General features: G+C 37.1%; 1 protein-coding gene across 11 annotated transcripts in view; it reads right to left on the bottom strand.

The window, feature by feature from the left end:
- The window catches only part of BMAL1 (basic helix-loop-helix ARNT like 1), a 51,350-nt gene that overhangs the window by 2,334 nt on the left and 29,787 nt on the right, over nucleotides 1-19,229 (bottom strand). For 10 of the 11 annotated variants that reach the window (XM_085300821.1, XM_085300823.1, XM_085300822.1 and 7 more), the window contains 12 exons: nucleotides 18,885-18,926; nucleotides 17,752-17,909; nucleotides 15,778-15,857; nucleotides 14,670-14,762; nucleotides 13,456-13,573; nucleotides 11,591-11,740; nucleotides 10,495-10,741; nucleotides 5,847-5,953; nucleotides 5,339-5,489; nucleotides 4,675-4,763; nucleotides 2,641-2,749; nucleotides 779-872 (listed from right to left, as the gene is read on the bottom strand). In XM_085300821.1, coding sequence (XP_085156947.1) covers nucleotides 779-872; nucleotides 2,641-2,749; nucleotides 4,675-4,763; nucleotides 5,339-5,489; nucleotides 5,847-5,953; nucleotides 10,495-10,741; nucleotides 11,591-11,740; nucleotides 13,456-13,573; nucleotides 14,670-14,762; nucleotides 15,778-15,857; nucleotides 17,752-17,909; nucleotides 18,885-18,926 — 1,438 coding nt within the window. The remainder of the gene's footprint in view (nucleotides 1-778; nucleotides 873-2,640; nucleotides 2,750-4,674; nucleotides 4,764-5,338; nucleotides 5,490-5,846; nucleotides 5,954-10,494; nucleotides 10,742-11,590; nucleotides 11,741-13,455; nucleotides 13,574-14,669; nucleotides 14,763-15,777; nucleotides 15,858-17,751; nucleotides 17,910-18,884; nucleotides 18,927-19,229) is intronic. The other variant, XM_085300820.1, reaches the window with a different exon arrangement.

The following is a 19,229-nucleotide window of genomic DNA, read 5'->3' as shown; positions in this document are numbered from 1 at the left end:
TTTACTTCAAGTACAAAGTAAGCCACCAACAGAAGAAAATATTTAGCATAAACTRTATGTTCCAAAGAAAAAATTCTTATGTTAGAAGTTAACATGGTTAGTTTCTGAGGAAAGAAGTCTGCAGCAGGGTTTGAATGCACAGAATAAGAATATGGGTAAGTGCTCTTCTTGCCTTGAATATGACAGCAGCAATTTGCTAGATCATTTAGCCACTTGAACATTTATTTTAAAACATCGACTTTTATATACCAGCTGCTTTTAAACATTGATAATGGTATACGAATGCTACTCAAGCARTCTTAGGACAAGGCATGGTGTATAGTATTGATTTTAAAAGTAAAATTCCAGTGCACAGTGAAGCATCTAGTTGTCACATTTTATGTTTCATCAGTACAGTAAAGCCATTGTATGTAGACTTAATGCGAGTATGGTGAGTGCTCAAACAATAGCAATCCCAATGTTCACCAGTATGTGGTGTGAAAGACTTTTTGGAGGATCAAGAGACATGAAGCGAGTGACCTGCTTGCAGCTCAGTTAAAAAATAAAATCGGGGAAAATCTAGGAAGCAGGCAGATTTCAAAAGCCGTCAGTGCTCAAGAATTACTGATTTCTGCACTGTATGGTCTGCTATAAAGGGATTTGGCCCATCACAGTGCTGTGATTTGCTGCCACAGCTCCTTTAGCCATGTAGAGTTAACACCATGTATAATTTTATAAGCTTTATCTCACACTGCTTACCACTGCTGTTGGAAGTCTTGTGCGTAAAGCTTTTTCTTACCTTTTTGCCTCCTGGGGATGATGTATCGGGTGGTGGTGTGCTGGTAATATTCAGCGGACTTGAACCACAGCTAGAAGGCGATGATCCTCTTATCCTGTCATATGGACAAAATAGGGAATGATTTTGCTAGTGACTGCTTGGACTCAAGTGCCAGAGACTTGGAGTTTCAAATGCTGACCTTATGTCAGCTGATACTAAGGTGTTTAAAAGCCTCAAATTCATTATTGTCGTTTCATTGCTTTTTCACTCTTGTGCAAGTCAGCAGCAGCAACATTTTAAACTGCAGCCAGATCAACAACAACAGGTCCTGTGTACATTGTCCAGCTCGCTCAGTCTGCAAGCTATACCTCCTCCTACCTTTATTTGCTGCTGTGCAACCTTCACAGAGCATCTGCCAAGAACAGATCCTGCAGGGTATTTTTTTACCCAAAAAGTTAATCTCAGGTTTTGGGTATTGCTTCAATTTATACCAGGTAAGAATTTGGCCTGCGTCAGCCATATTAACCTAGACTCCTTCAGTGAGCTACTGCTATAAAAAATACATTAGACACGTGATATAATTAACTTATATTAAAAAAACACTTGAAGTAGCATTTTTAACTTCCATTTTCCTCAACTTGATCAAATACCAATCTTTTAACAATAAATATTGTATTAATTGTAGAATCAACAAATATCCAGACTAAATGGAGGGGGGGGGGCGTTAGTTACAGAGAACAGTAATGGAAATGGGAATCTTATCCTTGGCAGAGTTCCCCTGAAAAAGTTGAACAGAAGGCAGCCTTGGAAAATAGTAACAGTTGCTGAAAGAGGACTGGAACTAACCCATAGTCTTCAAATGAAAGGAAAGTATGGGAGGTGAACTATACCACTGCATTCACGTTAACTAATTAAAGAGTTATACATCTACCAGAAGTGATGGGAAGTTTTAAAGTCTTGGCTCAACCTGCCTGTTGCTTTAGAAGTATGTTTACAGACAGGAAAAATGCCAGTCCTATTGTGATCAGTTTACTGTTTTTTGCCTAAATACCTAAGTCTTTGGCCTGCAGCAGGAACAAAACTATGAGAGATTGATCTCAAGTTTTTCCTGAACTGCAACTCAGAACTGTTACTACTACTCAACATTTGCTAGATGGAACTGCTTTTATGGGCGTGGGAACAATTCCCAAGAGGAAACTCATGAAGAACGGAGGTCCTTAGCCAGTAGAAATTAATGGGGACACCTCCAGAAAGTAACTACTCACACGGAAAGATGAGACACAGCTGTTCTAAGAACCACCTAGGTATTACTACAGGTCCTTACTGCAGGGTACCACAAGTCTATGTTTAAACTAGAGCTGTTTTCATACAGACTGCCTCTGGGAAGGCAGAGATAGCTTAATCATTTTACCCTTGGTCAATAAACTGTGTGAATACTCCTCAAGCCGGACTTACATTCTGAAAACTCTAAAAGCATCAAAGTGAAATGGATCACAGGGAAGCAAACATTTGGCACATTGTCAATAGTTTTGACATTCAGAAGTTGTTCCACTTACACCCTTAAGTTATTGGGAAAGAAAACATGGAAAGGAATTTAGTTTTAGTTAACTGCTCTTTTTACCCTTTGTTTCTGGTAAACGGATAATTACCACCATTAAAAAAAGTTTCAGTATTAGTCCTTTTAGAGTAGAAAACTGGAAGCTGTAACTTCTTCGTTCTTTAACTGTGGGCTTTGAGTGCCTCAGACATTCAGTATAGGTATCTGTAGCTGTCTACTTATATAATACAACTGCATAAYTCCACATTCAGCTTGAAGAAATACTTCCTTAATTTTAATAAAAAAGCCAATGATTTTTCTTTAACTTCATACCATTTTCTCTCACCTGTGAATCTCCATGATTTCTTCAGCAATCATCCTCCCTATTTTACCTGCCCCAGCTCTTGTTCCACCTGGAATTCCAGGGACAGTAGGATGGGTCCTTTTCGGGCCACCTGAAACAAGTAGATATCTTAAGGTCAGGTAAAAGCTTGCAGCCCTTTTCCATAAAAGCAYTTGCATTTAAGAATGAAAGTGTCCGTCAGCTTGTCAGTACTAAATGAATTGTATATATTTACAATTCCACAGACCAGTGAGTACCTTCAAATGTATGGAATGCTCCATCTTGCACTAGGCCAGGCTATGGTATACTCTTAAGACATCCATCTACGCCACTAGGTGTACATAACTCTGACTCAGTATACATATTCTGACTCTTTCCAGAATCTGGCTGTTTCAAGCACCTGGTAGTATCTCTTGCCTAAACTCAGTAGAGAATAGCTTACTAGATCCGCTTTAATCTGTGGATGATTAGGCTTATCTCCAGACACACTTGTTCTTTGCAAAGAACTTACCAGCACAGACACAATATGGAATAAACTCAAGCTACCTGATGAACATAAATCAAGCCACTACAGGTTACTGCAAATATCTCAGAAGGGAAGAAAAAGTGAGCTCTTGAACATTTAGAAATTCACTGTTACTTTAATGTGATTTATCACTTGCACAGTGCTTTAGGTTGTCTGGAAGGAGCTCAATATACTCCAAGGCACAATGAAAAAGGGATCACCTACTGAAAGGTTAAGGAAGCCACGTAGCATTGATTATGCATAGTAGACATTTGTCTTGTTTCAAAAATTCATATTTAACAATCAAAATGCTTGCAATCTTTATGGCTCAAATCCATCAGGAGGGGAGGTGGCTCAGCACCTCCTAGAAGGCATCAAATCCTTAGCTGAGCTAAAACCACTTGAAATTAAACTTTGCTCAATTACTTTTCTGGGAACAAGAACCATCAGTATGACAATATTACACGACTGATTTCTTTTCAAAGGCTATGCTGTAGCATGAATAAGCTTATTCCACTTATAGAACAGCTTGTTCAATATTTCTTCATTTGCAAAAGCCCCAGACACTACTTCATTTTTGTAATTCCACATTCAATTACTAATCACCATACCTATATCTCAGCTTCTTTCTACCACACTGCCAACTATCTGTGTTTTGCCATCCTCTCCCTTCATAGTTTGACTTACTCAACCTCACTTTTCAGAGCAAAGACAGATGAAAAGCCTAGCTTTTGCAGTGATCTGCTAAGCATACTGTATACAATTTACGAGATAATTCCAGATATGCACAATATCCCTGCTTTACTGCTGTAAAGGCATAGTTGACAAAACTAATATCTAGTAAAGTAAACATGATCTCTAAGGGCAATGGCTTCTGACTTTTTGGGAAGAATCTCAGTGCTATTAACATCCCTTTTCCTCAGTTCTTCATCCATAGTCTATCACTGCGTCTGCCTACTCCTCATTTCTACTCTGCTCCAGTAATACTTCCATTATCAAATCAAGCTCTGCTCCATATTATGCTACACTCCACCAGTTACAAAAGGTGTTCCGGTGATCTGCAGAAGCCATAACAAACCTGTGATAACTACTGGATTTCAGTTTTCACGTCTTGACAAAAAGCAAGTCAAATCAAGGGGAGTGAAATGGAGAACAGCCAAACTATGTTTATGAACTATCCACCCTGAGCAAACGTCTGCACTGACCACAGAAGTTGAAATTGTTCTGGGACAATGTTTGTTAAGCATATATAGCAGATAGCCTCCTCCATGAAGGCAAACATTTCTCCTCTAACTCACTCCTCCAACCTTGTTGGTAATTATTTCCTCTGTCTCATTCATTCACTCTTCGAACATTCTGCATTCAAAGCTGATTTAGGCACTAGGGCAAGGACTGCATTAGCATTTGTGTGTCCTAAAACATATTTTTTTCCTTAGATTTTCACAATGGACTAAAGCAGCAAATTTGTGCATTCAGGATTAGCTGATAACAAGGCAAGACTGCTAATAATTTCCTCATAGTACAGTAGTTACCTTCTCCAGACTGGAGAACACTGTCCATGCTGTGTGGAGAAGCTGCAAGCTGTGGAAAGGCTGCATCCCCACTGTCAAGTACATTGGTGCTGTGGATTTCAAGAATTAAAAGAATCAGTGATAAAAACCCTACAAAATAGTCTCTCTGCCAGGGTGTCAGAGAAGAATGCTTCAGGGTTTAAGTAGTTTATGAGTCACTACCGCCTCTGTGAAAGAAACACCGTGACTGACATTAAGGCTAGATAAACAACAGAAATAAAACCCCGGGTTACAACTCAAAACGTGCAATGCAGAACCCAAATTGCTTCTCTCATGAGATTAATTCCTCTACAGCAGTTATTCTTCTGTGAAGTCACTGCACCTGTACAGAAACCACAAGGAAAAATAATGCATCTGCCTTAACCTCTACAAGGACAGTAACCCCTGGTTTTCCCAAGGATAGAAAATATTTGTATGTTTGAAGACCTTAATAAGCACTATCCAGCCTATATTACAATTCATAGGTCAACTAATTCCCCTCCCCACAGTATGCATTCTGACTGCTATTTGTAGAATACACACCGCCACAGGGAAGATGTGCACATAGTTACCTCAAGTCTTATCTTAAGGCAGGGCAAAACAATCAGTGTTTACATCATGCGTTTGTTAAGGAAAAGATACTTACGAAACAACTGTATTTGTCGAGACAATGTATTCTACTTCTTTGGTCCAAGGGTTCATGAAACTGAACCAGCGACTCCTCAATGTAATAAAAGACCCATCTTTTATTTTAAACTTGTAGCAGTTGGTTGTAATCTTTTCTCTTGTCTGCAAAACTATAGAGGGATAGAAAGTGAGTAACTTTGTTTCAAACAGGCACAGTGACTACACAAGCAGAATCCCCTGTCAGGGAAAACTCAATTCAGCCTACTCTTCCCCTCACCTCTGGAAAAAAAAAAAGATATTTCTGCAGCTTTTTTTTYCCCTCCATAACTGAAGAACAAATATTCATTAAAAATCCATGGAAGTCTAACACAATCATATCATTTGGCTCATGATGAACAATGCTCTAAACAGAAGTGACTCCAAACAGAAAGACAGCCAAATCCTTCCAAGTTTCCATGATTATCTTAATACACTATTTTCCCCAATATTTTTACAAAATTTCTTTATTGAATTATTAATAATTGTACCTTGTCTATGGCATTCTGCAAGATGTCCTATATCATCTTGATGAAAATACTCGTAACACGAAGTACCTAGAAGTTCCTGGGGTAAGTATGCCAGAATGGCTGTTGCCCTTGGGGAGGTGAAAAAAAAATGTTTTTCAAGTTGAAATATTAATGACAGGTTACTAAAACTCATACTGAAGTTAGACAAGCTGCAAAGCTGCAAGTAATGCTGAAAGTTATTTTAGCTTACAAGGAAAAAACTCATTAAGAATACTGTTTTCTTTTTAATTCTCAGGTAATTACATTAACAGCCCTCAGATGGTGTATTTGACCTGTCAACCCTGGATGTAAGAGTTTCTAAATAACTTTGGAGATGTATTGTAATTCTGAGAATTTAAACTTGATTAAAGCTACTTTGTAGCAGCCACAAGGTAATATGAAACTCCCTGCATATGATGCCATTAAAAATAAACAATCATCTTGGGTCTGAAGAGCTGCAGTTTTCCTTTGTGTACCCATGGTGCTGTTGAATAGCAGCATAAATTTAGCATAACTAACTTTTCAGGAGCATTTTCTCCTAGTTGCAAGACATAAGAGTAGAATCCAAACAAACAGCAAACAAAAAAACTCCACCCAAACCCATTAAAAAGAAAGGTTAACAGAATTTTCCTGAGGAAGCACTAAGAGATCTACTGTATATCTTTATTTTAAATCAGACAGGAACACAAAACAGATAGAACAACTTCTCGTTTCATCAGAACGGCCACAAAGCCAAATCATTGTCTTCCTCATCAGAAAACTTTAGCATTAAACACATTTGAGAACTGCAACATGGAAAAGACACATGGGTTCTTGCTCTGATTCTCAGCGTTCAAGGAGATGTTGGAAAGGATGGGGTACATCTCAAGAAGCTAAGAAAAAAAAGATCTTTGTACACCAACTTGGTAATCCAGGCCTTAAGCTAAGTTCAAGAGAAAAAGCAAAGTAACACTGCAGATAAGTGACAACAGGCTAGACAGCAGCCCTACACAAGGCAAAAGGGCCATTCTTGACAAGGAAGAAGTTAGAGTGGGCTAAACATCTTGGAGATCCGTATATTAAAACAGGAAAACAAGACTTGCTTCTTCTGTTGTTTATGATTTAGAAGACGTATCAAATTTAGTATGATAACTCATCTAACCAGAATACGAACATGAAAAATAACAAATAGGCAAGGGGGGCACCAAAACTGGTGTCACCTTGCACATTATGGATGTGTCTGCTTGCCTCCAGCCCCCAGACTATGGGTTAAGACAGACTTGTTGAGGGTATCCAGGCAGYGACAGTTCATGTGCTGCACGCAGCACAGGCATCACCTGGCAAAATCAGTAATTGCTGGTAAACGAGGAATCAGTTGAGAAAGCAACAAAGCAGTATTAACATCCAGGAAGGCCTTGAAATGCACAATTTCCTTTAGGAGAGAGACAAAACCAGAGGGCCTATGTCAAAAATCAAATCTGTAGAAGCCCCAGGGAAACTGCTTGAGAACATCAGGATAGAAAGTAACATGGCTGAATGACTCCGGCATAAGAGTTTGAGAACCTCTAGCTCAGCACAAGAATAGACAGCAAACAAAACCAATGACCTGCAGTAAACTTTGATTTTGTTTGTCTCTTAAAAGAGACATGATGGTTTCTTGAAGAAATCAGTATAAAAGTCCCAATTCCAAACTATTCCAATGCAAACGAAATATGAAAGGTAATAAGAAATCAACTCAGCTAGATCATCACCTCTTCTTCAACCTCAAAAAAAGCCAAAGAAGATACTATAAAATGTAGAAACACTTTCATACTAAAAACTGTGAGTAAGAATAATAGTAAGAACATAGAGGGACAAAAAAATGAGATACAACTGACACAAAAAAGGAGGTTTTTAATGCAAGGTATTTTTGTATTTTTCCTCTTAAAAGTCTTTAATATCAATCAGGTGGCTTACACCATTAGTCCTCACTGACAAAATACTCAGGCTTCAGCCTCAGAGAAGAAAACATTACAAAGTATTCACATGAGAGAAATTTTCAAATTAGCTTTTGTCTGGTGAAATTTACTAGGACACTTAAACTACGGACAGCTGTTTTGGTGAGTTACATCTGAGAGTTTGTGGAAAAACAAAGAGCAGCAAAATGTAGAGTTTATCATTAAAAAGGAAGAATGAGGAACAAACTAAACTTTATTTCAGTATTTTTCCAATAACTGAAATAGCAAAGCCTCTTAACAGCACTGGGGCAGGAGCTGAAGGCCTGGCATAGATGATTAACAACCAGTACGGACATCAATAAGCAGCTTGCTGAACCTTTTTGATTTATTTTCACAGAAGGATAAACAAGTCTTGTCGAACGTGGATGGTGTAACAAACTATGACAGATGTCAAAAGACCTAAAGAATTCAAGGTCTGGCATTGTCTTACAATATATTATATACTAAGCAAGGAAGGAAACCAAGCTGCTACAGATACTACACGTACTAACTAGCTGGGCCACCAGAGTCAGAGGACAGTTTCTTAACCGTTCACTGTCAAAATGGCAGGCTACACTGAACAGAGTTTTAAAAAGAACCACACTATTTCTTACTTCATTCAGTACTTTTAATGACTCTGGATGATGAATTTGAAAGTAAAATGAAGTTTATTAAATATGCAGATGATATTATGCATAGCTTCAGAATTCAAAGTGATCTTCTCAAGTGGAGAAGCAAGCTAAAGAAAAAAATTAAAAAAAAAAAGGATGAAATTCAAGAACAAGTGTTAAGTGCTACACTGCTGGAAAGAATGGAGGAACAGTTAGTTAAGAAATACTTCTACAGAAGGAGATTGAATATAATATACCATAAGGCAGTTTTGTTCAGTCACTGGCAACAGAACACCGCACTAGTATATATCTTTTGAAGCACATCCTATGAGATGCACATAACAAATCTGCTACTCAGCCCTGGAATCTTCAAAGTTCAAGAAGGATATGGATGAAGCAGGCACTCCAGATGACAGCTACGAGAATGGCCAGAAACCACCATCTGATGAAAGATTTAGCATAACCCTCTCTCCTCATTCCCAGCCTCCAAACAGATTCATTTCATTACAATCATGCTTCCTATTTGAAAGATGCATAGCACAAAGAAGAGACTCCATCTGTTCACTAAGTCATAAATGGCTTTTAGCTGCAGCAGAGAAGATTCAGATTCAGCGTATCTGTTACTAGGAATGCCTTTCAAAGGTAGAGGTTAGTGGYTTCCTAAAGTAACTTGCCTGGAAAAACCTGGTGTCTCAAAGAGTAGCATAGCTCTTGACTGTAAACCTGAAAATGGTCTACATGGCCTCTTGGGTCCTTGTTGTTCACAATCCCATTACAATCCCTTGTTTATAGTCTAGACTTGTAGTCAACATATGCACATAATTCAGTGAGTAATTAAGTATTTTTTGTATTTCCCCTGCTGAGGCAATTTATCAGAAGACACCTTGAAGGGCACTCTTGCCATGTTTTAATAAAAATTATTAGATATATGCTTAACACTTTTACTGGATCTGAGCCAGGTCATAGACAACTTTCAATATCATTTCTTCCAGGTCACAGTCTACTTTCAAGATCATTTCTTCCAGTGTACTGAACACCACACTTAGGAGCACAGACCAAGGAAATTCCAGTTACTTTGTGGACAGTTACTATGGAATAGCTGCTACACACTCCCTCATTCAGTAGCAATACAATGTACCCCTTTGCACAAATGGACAAATTAAACCARCTAATGTTACCTTCCCTGCTCAACAGAAACATGAACACAGGTAATCACCACGTAACAACTGACGAAAAGTAGCTCATGTGTTTCCAGTTCACAGATGCACTTTACAGCATTCTGCATATAGAATCCCTCTTCCACCACTGCTAAATTAGTACAGAGTTCACTTGTGAAAGCATAGTTTTACACTGAGGGCTCATGTATGCCATTTTCCTCATCAAATACATAGTAYGTTATTAGGGAAAGCCAGAGATACGCCAATTATTCTTAATTTAACTGCAAGCATAAGAAATTGGTTCAGTTATGAAAGTCTTTAAATGTTCAAGAAAACTCAAGTAAAACATTAATGCCTAATTATTCTCCAGAAGTTTCTCTATGCTAATTAATGCCTACATCTTTTCTCCTCCTGCAAGTTCCTCTCCAGGGACTATGCGCTCCATAATGACAAAACATTAAGGTCACAGAAAATCTGAGAAGTGTCTCTTTACTAGATTCCCTGCACAAAGGAACAATGTAAGTCTATATGAACAAAAAAAACTCACAACATAGAAATAAATTAATGTTTTTCAGCTTTTATAGGTGCCTAAATATTGCCCAGTGGAAGTATAGATCCCAGAATATGAAACTTAAGCTACAGATGAGGCTCACTTTAAAAATTTCTTTTCAAAGAGCCCTTTGAAGTAATATACATCCTTCAAGGTATTCAGACAACAGCTGGAAAATAACAAAATAGGGTATTGGGGAAAAACATCAGAAAAAAATGTGTACAAGATTTAGCAAAAAGTTGAAAAGAACAGACATTTTTATGAATAATATTTACACTGCTTTAAATATATATTATGCTGTCAGTAAATCAGTGCTGGATAGTGACTTATTGCAGAAGTTATTACAAATATTCTTACCTCTGATCTACAAAAACAAATTTTCCATCTATTGCATGTCGAGAAACATATTCTGTAGGTTTCACCCTGATTTCACCATTCACTGGTTGTGGTACTACATGGGGATGCAGCCGTCCAATTGCAACAAGACAACTTAAATTGCAACCTTCATTATCTGGTTCATTATCTTCATCTAGTCCCATTTTTGTTGGTGGCCAGCTCTTTAAATATCCTGTACTATGGATAGTGCAAAAGCTTTTGCGGTCTGCTGTTTAAAAATAAAAAAGAAAGAAAGAAAAAGAAAGAAAGGAAGAAAGAAGAAAGGAAGAAAAAGAAAAGCTTATTTATGTCATCAATACTGCTTTTGGAGAGCTTCATCTTCCAGTTTTGCTAAAATGCACAAAATGTACCTCCTCTCTCATCCTGGGAATTTGAGATATTGCTCACTAATGATTTTTCAGTACTCCTGTGACACTGCAGCACGTTAGAGAARTCAACATACAGTTTACCTCTGCAAAATCACTGTTTATACTAAAATGTCTGGTAGTTCAGACCATTTGATAATCCTGACGTAGCAACTCCATCAACTCTTATTGTTTCAATACRGGATACAAATAACCTAAAGAATTGATTGGAGAAATTAGCATTTTTTTTTTAAGATGACTTTTTTTTTCAACTTACTATGAGGCTCATGAGAAAACACAAACAATATGGTTAGCGAAAAATACACCATTTCAGGTGCATGGGGGTAACTGTATACAGGCCTGAAGATTAAGACTCACAATGACAGGTAGTACAGGCAGCATCTGAAAGGAGAACTCATTTCCTCCTGCCTTGAGCAGGCAAGACTGACAGTACACACTGCCCACAACAATTTCAAGAAAGAAGAGTGGAGAATTTGGCTTTACATGCTAAAACAACATACAAAAGCTACTCTCGAAAAAAAGAAACAGTATGAAGAGGAGAAAGTAACAGACCTAGATATAGTTCATATAGCAATATCTTAAGAGGAAAGATTGACTCTATTCAGTGTCAAAAACTTAACTGCTGCACATCAGCAATTATAGAAGAAAAATGATTGATAGTCATTCTATTTGATAAAATGTATAATTGTTACCTTTCTTCTTTGAACAGGTTGAAGGAAAATCCTTGTCTTCTACTTTTACAGAAGGTCTATTGCACTTCATCCTACAAAAGAAGGACCGTCTTGCTCCAGAACATAGTCGTGACGGACCAGGTGTTATATCAGTTTTAACTGGGAGTCCAGCTGCAGCAAACAAAGGAAGTGAGGAAACTTTCTCTTTGTTAGATAAAAACTTAACCATATAAATGATTATATCGTACAATCAAACTGCATGATCTTTTAACTTTGCTGGGATTTGCACAGATGCCCCAACTGTTAAATCCTTCCCAGAAGCAAAGTGCTATTTTGGAGATTTTCCTTTAAGTGAACCAACAACAAGATACCAACTGACTTAACCGACTGTATCAACTTAAAAGAGTTACTGATTACATTTTCCAGTGTGAAAATGTTGACTAGAGAAYACAGGATACTAAATGCAAAGACTACAAATAGATCGTAAAAATCTTCACACATCTTGTAACATTTTAATTTCTTTGAACGCTATCAATTGATTAAAAAACAACAATTATTTCCCATAACCAGAGTGGCACTTCATACACACAGTCACCCAACAGTCCCACTGCCCTTCACTTCAGACTGGAAGATTTTTCTATTACACTCAAAAAGCACATAGAAATGTATAGAAGAGAGCAGGCCCAGTGTCATTTCAGGTCCCTCTAAACTGCAGTATCTCAATACATCAGATCTTTCTCATTGTTCTGATAGAAGGGTGAGAAAGTGATATGCACACTGACCACAAAACTCCAAGAACTCCAGTTATGTCTAAAGAGTCTCCGTCCAGAAAGAAAAAGAATCCCTATGACCATGCCCTAACAATAAGCCCTAACCTTTACCGTATTCTTGCAGAAGGTTTTTATAATCTTCTGCGGAACGTAACTGCAGAAACATGTGACCGAATGACACATCAACTCTGGAAACCATCAGCAGAGTGCTGGTATGGGGCGCCAGGAAGATCCCTGGCACATGTCAGGAGTGTGGGTATCAGCAAAGTCAATGATACAGCTGGAACTCTAGTGAGAGCACTCTAAGAACTGAGGGAAGTTCTAACCTGCCCAGTAACTTTTCCACAGCTTGTTATCCACCTCAACCATTTCTGCGTGGGGATATACATAAATGGACAGCTACAAACATATGCCCTGTAGGCCTTTTAACATGAAGAAGAAGAAAGAGATTCCAGTGTTTCAGTGTTAAGCACGCTTTTCCATCATAGCAGATGGGAAGACCAACATTCATAGGATTTATTTTTGCCTTTACTTTGTCAGAGGCGCACAAATAGGGGACAGCACTGGATAAGCACACTTGAAGATCTGGGAAAACTTTCCAGAAACCAAGAGCCTCTAGACTTATCACCCTGGAATGACCTTAGTCTAGTTGCTGATCTTGAGCTGGTGGCTTATTTCAGATAAAGTACTGGGCAGCTGAAATAAAACAGGCAAGTCTCCAGTGCTACCTACTACCATTCTATTCACTCTATATTCCAAGGCTATTTCCCAGGCTTATCTAGCCTGGGGAAAAAGGAAAAAAAAAAAAAAAAAAGAAAGAAAGAAAGAAAAGAAAAAAAAGGATTCCTCACAGTGAAGCCAGTTAATGAAACTAATACATCTATATTGCAGTGCATGCTAAAACAACAAGCTTCCACACTGAAGTATCAACGTAGTACTTTCCCTGCCTTTAAGGCAGAACTTCCTCAACATATGTGATATGTTTCTAGCTGGAAAAGAATCTTGTGGAATGACAGGTAATCCAAATAGCTCCTCCCTCCTTCTAGATGTTAGGTAAATATTCAGAATCACTGTATCTGGCTACATGACACTGTTTCAAAACACACTAATACTCACTTTTTGCATCTATAAGCCTTTCTCGTGGTGCAGTGTCAGAAGAAGAGAGCTGTTCCTTCACTTTGGCAATGTCTTTAGGATGAAGGTAATCAAATAAGCTTTGACCAATCAAATCATTCTGTAGATATTGAATATTCAGTCAAAAATTAAAATAATTGCACCATATATCTTCCTAATTTTAGCATCAATTGTTAAGAATTCTTTCATATATAGCTCTGACCAATGAACTTCAAATATCTGAGATCCAGGATTTAATGGAATGTATTTATTTTCTTTTTATGTTTTGAAGTTATGACTATGTTGCACAGTAATTTAATAATTCAATTATTTTCAGCATATAGCATGCTCAGTCCATTAACAACAAATATTTTGACTTAGTCTCATTTTATATACTACATTTGAAGTAAAAATCATAACTATAAATATTTTCTTTCAATACTTATGTGATTAGCAGCTATTTAGCATATATGTAAATTAAAGGCTCCCTGAAGGAAACCTTTGAAACTCTTTTTAAAGTTGAAAAGCATAGCAGATGACAGAAAAAAGAAAGACTATTACTTACACATTATATAGTGCAAGTCAAGCCTTATGTTAAGCATGTATTAAAGCCTAGCTTTGGTCTAATTCTCAGATTATATACTGGAGGGAGTCAATCCATGGATAACGCCATGGAAATAGTTTCTGCTTTCATCAGTTTTGCTTGACAAATCTCACTCCTATGTTGACAATGAGCACTAATAACATTTTTTCTCTTTCCAGGTAGCCTCAAGGGAACCGAAATACACAAAGAATGATGCAAGATACTCCAGTATTCAGATATAGGTGCTGCTGTCCAATATGCAAATACTTGACTCAATACAAACCTTAGATGAGTTTTTAATCCACTATTAAGTAGGATTGCAAAAACAGAACAAAGATAACCAAGTAGAAAAATTCTCCAGAACAAATGTGAAGCTGTTGGAAGAACCTCAGACCAATTTTTCAATGTTCCTTTAAAAGTGAAGTTGGGTAAAACTATGGTAAATCCCTAATAAGAATGTATCACTACTAGTGGAACAGAGTTAGTACATTTTCATCTCCTAAGATTGAACTCAAATCATTCCTTTCAAGATAGATCATTCAGATGAATACCACTCCCCCCAAAATAAATGCATAATCACCTAAAGTCTTTTAAATCTTGTAAGGCCTAACGTTATTTACAACGGAAAAGATACCTGACTGTAGTTGAGGATCTTGAAGACAGATTCTGAAACAAACAGTATCTTCCCTCTGTCACAGCCCACAACAAAAAGAAATCCATCTGCTGCCTAATTAGGAAATAAAATGTAAATTGCTAAGTTATACATCTTCATTGCATCATTCTAGTCTTTAGAAGCCTTTTATATACAGTAGGATTTTTACACCAGGAAACTCTCAAAGTTCATAGAGATAACTGAGTCAACAGGTAAAATATGAAATTACAATAATTTTTTTTTGCATTTGCAAGAATTTTTGGCATTTTCTGAGAATCATGCCTAGAATTTAAAATCATTTTTATGAGAAAAAAAGAATTCATATCTTGTCCTATAATATTATGTTTAATAATAATGCTTTTCAAATTAAAACATTATACTAACTATATTTACTTCATATTGGCTCCTTTAAAAACCAAATACAATATGAATATTTACGTGGCTGCAGGTAGGTAGTATCCCTTCAGGAAGTACTATTTTTCAGTCGCATACAAGCATGCAGGATTAGGAATGCTAGCTTTATGACTCTAGAGTCACAATGCTGCAGAAATTCAGTCCTGCATATGCTGTATCTGGTCATTGATTGCAGTGCTTCACAAATTATGCAAGCTATCAGAAGTGCTTAACTACCGACACAAGTGATATATACGCTCTGCACTTAAAAAANAAAGCATAACACAAGTAGCCAAATATACTGAGTCGTGTTGCATCAGTGACCTCAGATAAACCAAATTCATTACATCACTGTATGCTGAAAATCATGTCAAGGTAGCCCAAGGCAGAACGTCTGTAGGAAACCTAATTATTTAATTTTGGTTCATTCCATGAAATAACCAATGATTCTGACGATCAGGAAGCACAGTGCTTTTACCATCAAAATATCTGAGTTTCTCAGATCTAGAATCCTTTTGCTTAATTTTAGACATGCTAAACATCTTAAAATCACATTGACTTTATGCAATGGTCTGTCATCTTCCACAATCAAAACATTCTTAAGATGAGATACAAGGCAGAAAAATACTGGTGTTTTGCTTTGGGAGAGCTATATTCACCAGCCATTAATATCTCATAATTAAAAGCTGAAACATACCCTGAGAATAAGATGTTTTAATTCATCATCTGATAAAAAAGCAGGCTTATAGTTTGCTTCTGTATATGGATTTGTAGCACCTAAAGAAAAAAAAATATCCTCTATAGGTTACTAAGTTTGTGATACATAAATTTGACAATAAACACTTAAATGAGCAATTTTCCTTTGGCTCCTCTTTGTACTGTCATTTTTTTTCAGTTGTTTCTTAAGATGAAGTGCTTTTTTGGTTCTCTCCTACTATCCAGATGAACTCTGCTCGTATTGGCCCAGAAAAGGATGATACATTTTGTGTACTAAAAACACAAACATATTGAAGTGTAGATTATAATGTAAATTAAATGTATTTTGAGATATAGAAGTGTTCCTCAATATGTTTTTTATTGCCTTGAGTGCTGTGCTTGACTTAGGAAGGTCTATTCTCAACATTAGAGGTCAAAATTGGAAAGTGACTCTCGAAATATGCTGCGCTACCATCCATACTCTTTGGAGGCTTAAGCTTTCACCATCACCACAGATTGCATTCAACAACTGACTCACTCTCAGACAAAGATCTAGGATACACAGAAATTTAAAACAACTCCAATTCTTCCAAAACCATGAGCGTTTCCTTTCAGGTGCTTGTAACAGAAACTGACTAAAATGACTCAAAGCAAATTCTCAAAGCACTGCTTATTCTTTCACACAGAGTTAATGGTTCAAAAACAGGTCTCACCAGTCCTGTAGGAATATTACTCATACCAAACAGCTAACTTTCTGTCCAGAAGTCTTGCACTCTGCCTACCTAAGAGCACTACTCAGTGCTACACAAGTTTAAGTGTGGACTGCCACTTAAGGCTGTTGTTTCCTTCCCCTGCACACCTCAGCTGCTTTGCCTTTCTGGAATCTAGTGATGGTGATCAAAAAAGTCAGCTTCCTGACTTAACAGAAAATTCTTTGCTCACACAAAAAAGCTCCCGATCAGATATCACACTGTGAACCTGCAATTGCTCAGCTGCAAGCCAGAGGGGAAAGGGAGGCCATGTCTCTTAAATGCTAACTTGACATTACAACAAACTAGCCATAGCAGAAAGCCACACCTTGACTTAGAAGGTACAATCTGCAGCATTTGTCTTCCCATGACTTGAGTCTCTCAGCCTTTGCTAGCCCACACAGACTCCTTTTTTGTTCTAGGGCCTGATATATTTGGTATTCTTAAGGATTTCAAAGGGGGAAAAAAGTGCTGAAGGTAACATTTGATTAAGTTCAAAGGTGTTTCTGAGAAAGAAGACCTGGAGGGTTAAAAGGAAAGGTAGTCTCACTACAGTTTAATTTTGTAGTCAAATCTACAGAAACAGGTAGGAGAAAGGACATAAATCTTCATGGCTATATCTGAGGAAAGGCTCTCGATGCTTAAGACTACCACACTATCAGGTGAGAAAGTTAGGAAAGGAGTTCTGAAGAGAATTCCATTGTGAACCACAGCACAGACAAGTTGCACACACAAGGGCTCCAGCAAAACAACCAGCTCCAGCACAGGAACATGCTTACGTTATCTCTTTTACACAGAAAAACACCAAACAACAGTTCTAGCAAGAGACTGAAGTGAGTTATCTTTCTAATGTCACTCTTCAAAAATAAACAAAAAACCTTTGAAGCTACAGAATTTAACAAATTGATTCGCTAAAAGAATATGCATTAGTCCCCCCATATGTTAAAAATGGCTAATTTTTAAGCAGCTCAGGTGAATCTGACAAGCTAAAATTTCTTTGATTTCCATAAGTGTAACCACACCAAACAGTGTCGCAAACTCATGAAAGGTCTTGGAATCTCAAGAGCTATGGAGTGTTGCAGTAACCTATAAATGAAACAGCATCACCCACTAATAAAAGTCCTCGTGTAGGGCATTAATTTGCTCCTTTTTCACAGAGGCAAGGAAGAGAGAGAAAATGAATGGCTTTGGGGAAACTCCATATTATTCCCTCCCCACCAACTTACCGCGTAATGTTTTCATATGTTGGACTGCCATTCTCAACACAGTGAGTTTATCTAGTTTTCGAGACATAGCGTTGCATGTTGGTACCAAAGATGCCAGTTCATCTATAAAACTATTCATTTTATCTCTACGTCTTTTTTCAATTTGACTATGAGCCTCCCTAAACACACAAGGTGGTGAGGAAAAAGAAGAAAGCACAACAAAGCAAGTCATTAAAAAAACAGTATGACTCCTGAAAAACCGAAATGCAAAATAACCTCCCCCTGACAATTAAGTCACCCTTTTATCCTCATGACAAGGCCATCCACATACACAGAGAGTTCTCCAGACATTAAATGTTCATTATTTGGGTAACAGTTATAAGCAATAGGTAAGGCTGCAGCACATGGCTCTAATTTACCAGAAAACACATAATGTTGGCCACACTGTACACCACATCTTCAATTCTGAAACCATACGTTACACAGCACAAAATTATCTTATGAATTTCCTACTGCTGTCCAATACTTCTTGGCACATACATTGAAACCTAACAGGAGTCACAAAAGTCACAGGTAAACAAATTCTAGCGTATCTAAAAATTGAATAAAGTGTTCAATTAAGTATTTAAACCAGCACACTATATAAATGTACCAAAGATTTAAAACTGTCTCTTGCCATGGCAATACAAATTTTCTAAACATCCTACAGTTTTCCATTTGAGGTATTTGAGATACCTCTGGACTAAGCTCTTGCTTAACCAGGAAAATGGYGATCAACACCAATTTTGTTCATTTTTGTTCTATTTCTTCAAATACTACAGAGTCTTTGTGAATACTTTTGTGACCCACTGTGAGTTTAAAGAAACAAGATTACAAATGTAACATTATCAGAAACACATGTACAGACTTCAGTTGCAATGTTAATATTAACAGAAGTGATTAAAAACGTATTTTAATACAATTATCTACCAAATCAGCATTTTCACAAAACTATATGCAGTTCATGCAAAAAAAAAAAGTTAGTGTAAAAATATGGAAAACAGAAGGTCAAAGCTATAAAAATTTATTTTCAGAATAAGCACATGCAAATATTCCATATATGGCAAAAGGTGACAAAATAATTATTTTCAATATGCTTGTTAAGGGTATATTACCTTGCATTTTTTATTCTGCCTTGTTGGTCTGTATACTCCAATCTGTTAAGAAATGGTATCACAAAATTACAGTTCAGAAAACAATTCTTTTAGTGCATCTCACATACCTACTGACCTTCATCAAAGATCAGCATTTTATTTGATTCTTCATTTAAATATTCCTCAGAAAAGATCATTATTTACAATATTGTGGTATGTCTCTTTTTTTTTTTTAATTTCTGTAACAACATTATGCCTTTTTTCCTGGGGAAAAGAAACAGTTTGGGGCACCTGACTGCAATGACATTGAACACTGGTATCTTAACACTATGTTAGTACTGTGGAACTAACGATTTACTGACTGTA

Source organism: Rhea americana, unplaced genomic scaffold (genome assembly GCF_003343005.1).
Source record: "Rhea americana isolate MKP2758 unplaced genomic scaffold, rheAme1 scaffold_17, whole genome shotgun sequence".
Lineage (NCBI taxonomy): Eukaryota > Metazoa > Chordata > Aves > Rheiformes > Rheidae > Rhea > Rhea americana.
This window is presented reverse-complemented; position numbering and strand designations above follow the sequence as displayed.